Source organism: Austrofundulus limnaeus, unplaced genomic scaffold (genome assembly GCF_001266775.1).
Source record: "Austrofundulus limnaeus strain Quisiro unplaced genomic scaffold, Austrofundulus_limnaeus-1.0 Scaffold104, whole genome shotgun sequence".
NCBI lineage: Eukaryota > Metazoa > Chordata > Actinopteri > Cyprinodontiformes > Rivulidae > Austrofundulus > Austrofundulus limnaeus.
In genome coordinates, this window is record NW_013952506.1 from 854,276 (window position 1) to 863,493 (window position 9,218).

A 9,218-nucleotide genomic window follows, 5' to 3' on the forward strand; every position below is an offset into this window, starting at 1 on the left:
CCATCCATCCATCCATCCATCCATCCATCCATCCATCCATCCATCCATCCATCCATCCATCCAGTAGGACATGCTTGAAAGACGCACTCATGCAGGAGGTATCCTAATGAGATATCTGGACCACCTCAGGAGGACTAATAATGACTCAGAAACAGATGAAAGAAGACCACATACAGGCAACCTCACCTGAAAAAAAAAGAACAAGGATTCCAGAGACATCTCTGGAGGATTGTCAGAAGACAGCTACCAGCTGCACCACCCGCACAGATCCATCATGGCTGGCTGCTGCTTAAAACCAAGAGGCAAAGATGCGGCCACAAAAATCACAATTTTACAACATCTATAAAGTTTGATCCATTTTGAAAGCGAATATTTAAGCTTGTTCAAAGTTCAGCTGAAMCTTTCTGTTGTTCTGGTAAAAAGGGAGAGAAAAGCAAAGCTGCAGAATTTCAGGAGCTCAAACTCCGTCCGACAGTTTGCTTATCTCCTGCAGAAAATTAACGTCAACATAAGAATCCAAAAGCACCACAGAACCGTTTTTAACAGAAAGAGCTTTGGAAAGTCTCTCCATAAAATATTTGTGCACTAAAACACTGAAGTTCTGCTGTGTGATATTGTTTTTATTGTTTTTTCCCCACATTTATGTACTTACACATAAATTACCAATTAGAGCAAAACCCACTTCAGTTGCAATTAAAATGTTCACACAATATGATTAATATCTAAAATACAACTGTGATTGAAGCTATTATTCATGGTGACTGCCTTTATTTGAAATGGTTTTAGYATATAAAAAATCTAATGCATATTTTTTGTACAACTTAAAAACCATTGCAGAAACTCAAAATAAGTAAATCTTACATGAACATGGAAACAAAACTGGTTGATAAGAAGCACATTACTAAAGAAATATTTTTAAAATAACTTTATATGACAATAACTAGGTTTTCTGAATAACAGTGTTTTCTTAGCTGTGATAAAAGTGAAAAGGCAGAAAAAGTCATTGAGGTTAAATTTGTAAGGGCTTCTGTCAAACTGATGATCCATCCAGTCAGACAGGCTGCAAGCTGCTTGAGGATAATTGTGTCTGATATGCTGAAGACCAAAAGAGCTGATTTGCAAAATTCTTTTCAGCATTCACACAACCCTGAAACAACACAACGAACGGGCGGGAGGCGGGCAGACAGAGACCTCAGGTGGTGAAAACTGAACGACCCAGGAAACATCTGGACAGAGAAGATTAGAAAGTGTTAGCAAAATAATAGATTATCATTTGGAATTAACCCGATTTAAGATAATTCAGTAATTATACAAATATTGAACTAGAATTTGGTAGTAGCTCAAACTGATCCCCACATGACCTCCAAATAAACGCAAGCAAGATATTTTAAAAACCTTGGCAATAAAAATAGCTAAATTATCTATCTCTTAGCAAAATATCTCACAAACTACTGAAYAGATTTTAATGAAACTTGCACGAAATACTGTTGAGGTGCACATGTATAATTGATTAACTTTTGGAGCAAATCCAATTCAAGATGGCCACCACAAGTGACCTTAAAAATCTCGTAAATGGCTATAATTTAGTTAATTTGACAGCTTTTGTGCTAAAATTTGTTGGAAACATAGCTGAGAATGATTTGCAACACATAGTACACCAAGTAAACTTTAAAAAAAATTGCATTAATAACCGGTTGAAGACATGCATGTTTGTCTGTTAAGCAAAATATCTCATGAACTACTGGGTGATATATTTTTTTAACTCCTAGATAATAATGATTGGACGTACTTTGGACTCAATCCACACAAATCAGAATGATTTATTTTAATTTTATTTTTTAAAATAAGTTTTCAAGTCTTGCAATGTCAAACATATTCTCCTCAATATATATATATTTTTTTTAACCAATCTAGTGCAGGTGTATGTGGAGTACATATTTTTGGCACTAATGAAACTCCATACATGTGATGTGTTTCAGTCTCACCTGTAGGTGCAGTAAAGAGCCGATAACTGCCCCAGCAGGCTCTGCGTGTWCTTGTAATTTCCAAGAAACGAGCAGCATCCCCGCGAGGTGAGACTTCCGCTCCTGCAGCTGAATGTTTCCCCCCTGGTCGCTCTGACGACCCCTGTATTATTCAGATGAGGAGCGGACTGGACCTATGGCGCCGCGCGCRCAGCTCCAACGTGCGGCCGCTGCGCGCCCATTGGCCAGAAAGGCTCGAATGATGCGTTCAGAGTTTATTCTGCCGGGGAGGCTGCATGAGACGATGCGCGCAGCCTATGAGGACAGACAGGAGGAGAAGGGATGAGTTTTATGGCTCTACTTGAAAGAATGAGTGTACCAAGCAGGAGCGCAGGTTCTGAACCTGCCTGTTCATGTGACTGAATCATAAAGAGAGACAGAAAGACGAGAGGGACCGATACAACTGGATTCTGTAAGTTAAAAACTTTTGCGTTGGGATCTGATCTAACTAATTGAAGTCATCAGAATGTCAGGACTCTGTTTTCACATCACTTATTGCAGTTTCATCATTTCCTTTGGTGTTGCAGCTTGTCTGAGTTCATCATTAAGTATTAATGCAGATGATGCTCTTGTGTTTGTTTTAATTGACTTGATGCACGTCTGACTTCTGCTTCCTCTGCAGACTTATCTTTCTCCAATAGGTGTGAGACTTTGGGCCAGATCAGTCCTTTAACCGTTTGGTGCAGGTGGACCCGGGCAGGATGGGAGGTGGAGGTCAGCAGACSGAGCAGGGCGAGCCGGGCAGCGGGAAGGCTGCAGGTSTTTACACCTGGGAGGAGGTCCAGAARCACAGCAGCAGGAACGACCAGTGGCTGGTCATCAACAGGAAGGTTTACAACATCACTCAGTGGGCCAAGAGGCACCCAGGRGGGTTCAGAGTCATCGGTCATTATGCTGGAGAGGATGCTACGGTAAATATTCTGTTCATGGAAAGATAAATGCACAACTTAATTTGAAAGTGTTTCATGTCTGGATATAATTTCATCCCCGTTAGATTGTATTATCAGGCAGCCACAACAAGATGAGCAAGTTAAACTTTAATTTCATTTGTTTAGGAACAACGGCAGAAGCAATGCATGTGTGCAAAACTAAATACAKTGCTAGTTAGTAACATTTAGAACCCCCCCAAACAAAAACTTTATTTACTTGGAAAAAGAATTGACCTTTCTCTTTAATTTGGCTTTGGTCCATTGAGGTTGGTTCACCKTGATTCAAGTTTTTTAAGACATGCAATTTGGGCCACATGTTAACTCGGTCCTGTGTCTGTAAACCAGGCCCAAAGCATCATCTCTCCACCACCGTTCACCGTCGATTCAAAATGTTGATGCCTGGACAAACATGGCTCTGTTTGGATCAGTGAGCAGCACTCTGGTCTCAGCTGTWTGAAGGGCATCGTTCTAAAAGTCTTTGTTTAAATAGTCTTTTAATTCGAGAAAAAACTTTACTTCTTCWGTCTTTTAACTACTTTTTAAAATGCTAACTGAGGTCTGTAAAGAATGACGTTTCTTAGATTTTATGCAGCTTTGCCTAAACAATCTTGATTGTTCTTGAAGTCTTGATTGTTTTCTACATGTTATTATATTGGAGTTATTGAAAGTCTAAAGCTGTGTAAGGACTCCARATGATTTACTATCCTCATGATCCTGAGATTAATGTGTAGAAACATTAGCMTGTTCTTCACACACCTGAGACCACCGACCCACAAAAAGGTCCTGCTGCTACAGAGCAGCTCACACGTGTGACGATGTGATGTGGATCAAGTGGATTTAATTAGCCGCACCTGAACGCTGCCGCCCGTCTCGACCCCTCTGGGAGCATCGAGGGCGTTCTCGGGTTGCACTCGCTGCGCCTCCGCTTTGTTCTCCCTTGAATAAATAACGTTGGGGTGTAATATTACAAAAGATTGCTCTGACCCACTTTTAAAACACAATAAACAYCAGAACTGTTTTTTATGGCTTTATAAATGAATCTTTGTGTCTAAGATTAGTTTTGCCTTGAGACATTTTCATTTTACTTTGGATTTTATACCCTTTTTTATTTGAACTAAGGACAAAATAGAAATGCTAACTTATGTTTAAGTTTGCCCTTTGACCGSAGTTTTTACGTGTTACTGTAATCTGTAATAAGCACATCACCTCATGCCATAATCATGATTATCTCTGAATTATCAGAGATAATCTCTGAATGTCATTCTGACCTGTTAACAATTGGAATTGTGCAGATCTTTATTGCCATTCTGGCTAATAATAATGTTTTTTTTTGTCAGTGTGGATATCTCAGATACTTTAATAGATCATCAGTGAATGCTCTTTACACTGCAAAAATAACTTTGAAAATACTAGATAATAGTTTAAATCTCAAATTAAGTGAAATAATGTCAGTGCTGTAAGACAATTGCACTTGGTAAGACTTTTTCAAACAAGACAAGTTTCTAGGCTAACTAGATTAAWAATCTAAMACATTCTGCTTTTGCTTAGTGTATCAGTCAAAAAAATCAGAAATACGTGTTGGCTGGTATCAGATTATAAGACTTGATCAGTTTTTGCAGTGTGGTTTGGTTTTGTATCTACATGTCTGTGAAAATCATCTATTTATAAAAGTGCAAACATTTATTGTATTTATTTATTTATTTGTTTGTTTGTGTGTAATGAGTGCTTTTACTGCTCCAGACATGTTCCTGGGTTTATTAAAAAAGAATGTCAAGGGGGCAAAAAAAAAAAAGAAAGAAAGAAAGAAAGAAAAGAGGGCAAATTTTCTTTAAGTATTTTGGAATTTGGGAATTTTTTCCTGCCTGAACTCATCGATGGAGTCGTCATTTTTCTTTCACAGGAGGCGTTCACCGCTTTTCATCCTGATCTGAGGTTCGTGCAAAAGTTTCTGAAGCCTCTGCTGATCGGAGAGTTGGCACCAACAGAACCGAGTCAGGACGGGAAAAAAAATGTGAGCTTTTCAATTCAGCTCCCTGGGTTTGAGTTTTACCGCTTCGGGAACATCTGGGCGCTCGTATTTTAGAAGTTGCATGTTGCAAATTCTGTTATTTTTTTTCTTTAGGCAAGAATCATACAGGATTTTGAGAATCTGCGAGTTCAGGTAGAAAAAGAGGGTCTTTTTCGAACTGATCCTCTGTTCTTCTGCCTCCACCTGGGTCACATCCTRCTGCTGGAGGCCCTCGCCTGGTTGATGGTTTCATACTGGGGGACTAGCTGGACACTGACGTTGCTGTGTGCSGTGATGCTGGCAACCTCTCAGGTTAATTTAACATAATAATTGTAGCCGAGAAAAAACTCTGTACAGTAATGATAACACACCTGTTAGTGGAACTGTTCTAAATGATTCATTTCTCTTCATCAGTCTCAGGCCGGGTGGCTGCAGCACGACTTCGGTCACCTTTCTGTCTTCAAGAAGTCAAAATGGAATCACCTGGTGCACAAGTTTGTCATCGGACATTTAAAGGTAGCTTTTCTACATTCGCCCTTTAACACCTGATGTATACACTTTTGTCAAACTGCTGTGTTTTAACAGGGAGCTTCAGCCAACTGGTGGAATCATCGACACTTCCAGCATCACGCCAAACCCAACATCTTCAAGAAAGATCCGGATGTCAACATGTTGAATGTTTTTGTGCTGGGTAACACTCAACCCGTGGAGGCAAGTGGCTCAGAGAATGATTTCATTTAAAAACATGTTTAACTCTTAGCTGCTCACTTMCTGTAACTCTGTTGTCTCTGTTACAGTACGGCGTTAAAAAGATTAAACACATGCCCTACAATCACCAACATCAGTACTACTTTCTTGGTACGTTTGAATATTATTAAAAAAAACAATAATAAGTCATTTAAATAATTGTTTGGTTGTTGTTGTTGTTGTTGTTTTGCAGTGGGACCACCGCTGCTCATTCCAGTTTACTTCCACATTCAGATCTTGCAGACAATGATTTCCCGTCGTGATTGGGTGGTAAGACTTTTGGAYTTTGTGTGCTACGATGCTGTCCACAGAAAGATTTGTCACTTGCTAATTATGTTTAAAGTAACATTTAATGACAAAAAAAATAAAGCACCCAAAAGATACAGTCTGACTTGAAGGTAATTAAAGGGAAGGATCAGTGAGTATTGAAGCGATTCAATWTAGAAGGAGCTGTCACATCTCAAACAGGCACCAGAGGGCATTAATGACATCATCAGTGGAGCTAAAGTGTTATCTGGCAATTGCTGCATGTAGATCACCAGAAACAGAAGATGACTCAGAGATACATTCAGTGTGTGTTTGACAGGGGTTTTAATATGGCTTTGAATGAGGCTATATGGTTGTATTTTGCAACATGTTGAGTACACAGGTGGAACCAGTGTGTACACATGAGCACCCCACACTGCATGAAGCTTCTAGTTGCTTAACACRGTCTGCACCAAGGTTTATTGTATTGTTAGGCATTACAGAATACCATGTTATCTGTTCCTGCCTTCTGGACACAGATGTTCAAATCAGGGTTGACTGTCCCCTGCCTAGAGAGATGACTTCAAGCTACCTTTGATGATAATTTGGGGGACCCTAATGTCACAGTTCTGCGTCAGTGTCATCCTGTTTTTACTTGTTGTACTCCTCCTGAGACACATCACCCATTCATGAAACGTGTGACTGTGGGCTACCTGTCCTCCAGTCAGGTCACTTGATCTTTACTTGATCTTTCATTTTTTTTAATCACTCAACGTGGGTGCCTTTCATTTTTTTGTCACTTGGCCTGTATAATTTATGAAAATATTTGACCATTCATACACTTTTGACCAGTTTTGAAATTGTATAAACCTTTTCTTTTGAAGGATTTTGTTTGGGCCATGACATATTACCTCCGCTTCTTCTGCTGTTATACACCGCTGTATGGCTTCTTTGGCTCATTGGCACTCCTGACCTTTGTCAGGTAAGAAACAATTATCATATTTAATTGATCAGGTTACTTAATTTTTTGTTTTGTGTTAAAGACAATTAGTACCTCAAGATGATTTTTTTTTTTTGTAAAAATGATGACCATATTTGTACTTTTACACTTTTGGTCAGTTATATCTTACTGCTTATTTTACAGGTTTTTAGAGAGTCACTGGTTTGTGTGGGTCACTCAGATGAATCATATCCCGATGGAGATAGAATATGAGAGACACGAGGACTGGCTGACCATGCAGGTACCAGGACTTCCATGTTTTTTAAATTTGAAACTGTGTTTAAGAWATCAAGATTATTCTTCTATTCATCCTAACTCTTTTATTGTTTGTATAATAAAAGTAAATACAGTAGATTATAGTATACCAAGCAGACATCATAATTGTTATCAAGCAAAAAAAAAATTTAACAAATACACTTTTTTCTTATTTTATTTTCAGTTACAATCCACCTGTAACATCGAGCAATCCCTCTTCAATGATTGGTTCAGTGGGCATCTCAACTTTCAAATTGAGCACCAGTAAGTTAAAAAATGTTATTATTTTATCGTTTTTTCCTTATCTTAAGCCCTTCTCTTAAAATTGTAACCATCACATCTGGGAATTGGGATGTCCCAATTGTTTTTTTTCTCATGTGGGGTGTCTAAATCAGCTGGTGGGTACCAAACGTCTGAAAGGTGGTATCAGAAGCTCAAACCCGGGTGATGGAGGAGTTAGGAGAGKCCAAAGGGAGGGGTTTCTGGTTGGCCTCAGGTAGATTTTAACGAAACATTTGGGATCTCAGAAAACATTTGGTTGTTGAATTGCTGACCTGAATTGGGTGAAAGCTTTGGTCATTAAGTTCACTGCTGAAGATTTAGAGGAGGGTGAGGATTACCCTTGCAGAGGCTGCTGAGGGAATTCAAAAACGTTCCAACAATGGTGCATAGGGAGTGGATGAAAAAGGTTATTGGGTTGCTGTCATGACTGACACACCTGTTCAGCCTTCTTGAGAATATTTACACCAGGGTGTTGGAAAGGAGACTTTTGACTGATGTCTCATCTAACAATCTTTTTAAATTTCTCTTCCCTAAGTTTGTTTCCAATGATGCCTCGGCACAACTACCACCTGGTGGCCCAGCGGGTTCGCACTCTGTGTGAAAAACATGGGATTCCTTACGAGATGAAAACTCTGTGGCGAGGAATGGCTGATGTCGTCAGGTAAACTCACTAACAGGATGAGCAGGAATAAACTGATTGTGCCAATATATTGTCTACTTTTTTCTCACAGTTTTTTTTATTTATTTTTTTTCAGTTCACTGAAAGCGTCAGGGGAACTCTGGCTTGATGCATATCTCCATAAATGATGGGCRGAATGCATCAGAAATATCATTTTTCTCTGTTTTGCAGCAAACATTGACTGAATCTGAGTGACTTAGAAAATCTCTTTTTAAATTTATACGTTCATTTACTTTGTATTAAAGTGATGTTGTTAGTTTTGTTTGAGGCTTTGACACATTTATTTCAAAGTTTTTTGATGTTTTAGGAAAAAATGACTGAAATATAAAAAACCATGTCATCATTGTTCTATTTTGTAACACGGAGGTTTAATGATGAAAACAAGACATGATTATTTGTGCTATGAAATCCTAAACATGTTTAAAAAAAAGCAGACACTGTTAATTTATTTTGCTCTGTCAAACCTGTAATTTCTTCTTTGTGGCATAGATAAAAAGTTAATACATTTGTATTCCTTCAAGAGTTAAAATAAAATTTCTRCCAATTCTTTTAGTTTTAAAAAATCTGCTCTTTTTAACATATAACACTGCATTTACAACAATAAACAAGTTTGATCAAAATGTTATTTTCATGAGTCGTACCAATTTATTTTGATTAAGTTACCTATTAGTACTTCTCYTGTAACATACTAACTGAAAATCCCCATAATGTTTGTATCATAAAGCATTGTTCGTAAGAATGTCTGAAATCTACAATTTATTTTAATGCAGGTTTCCGAGCTATAAACACAAATCATGCTAGCTGTGTTTTACTTTGTCTAAGTGTTATTTTAATAGCAAATTCCTGCCTAAGTGCTGCCAAGTGGAGAAAATGGTTATTATTTTAGCTGCAGATTTTATCTGCGATGGAGTAATATTTTCATTTCAGCAACACTTTATGTTGTGGTTTAGTATTTTCTCTGTAATATCCAGATAAAAAGGCAAAAACAGGCCACAGGTTAACCTGCTTCTAACGCAGAAATGGTTTTATTGACAGAAAGCTCTTCTAA

General features: G+C 38.2%; 1 protein-coding gene across 1 annotated transcript; it reads left to right on the forward strand.

Annotated features, from left to right (window-relative positions):
* Positions 1-2,129: 2,129 nt before the first annotated feature.
* On the forward strand, positions 2,130-8,795 carry fads2 (fatty acid desaturase 2). Its single transcript, XM_014013653.1, has 13 exons — positions 2,130-2,436; positions 2,647-2,935; positions 4,854-4,964; positions 5,076-5,273; positions 5,376-5,477; positions 5,547-5,672; positions 5,759-5,819; positions 5,902-5,978; positions 6,839-6,936; positions 7,099-7,195; positions 7,394-7,473; positions 8,027-8,152; positions 8,247-8,795. Exons 2-13 carry the CDS (start codon positions 2,726-2,728, stop codon positions 8,296-8,298), a joined length of 1,338 nt encoding a protein of 445 aa, XP_013869107.1. The 5' UTR covers positions 2,130-2,436; positions 2,647-2,725; the 3' UTR covers positions 8,299-8,795.
* The last annotated feature ends 423 nt before the right edge of the window (positions 8,796-9,218 follow it).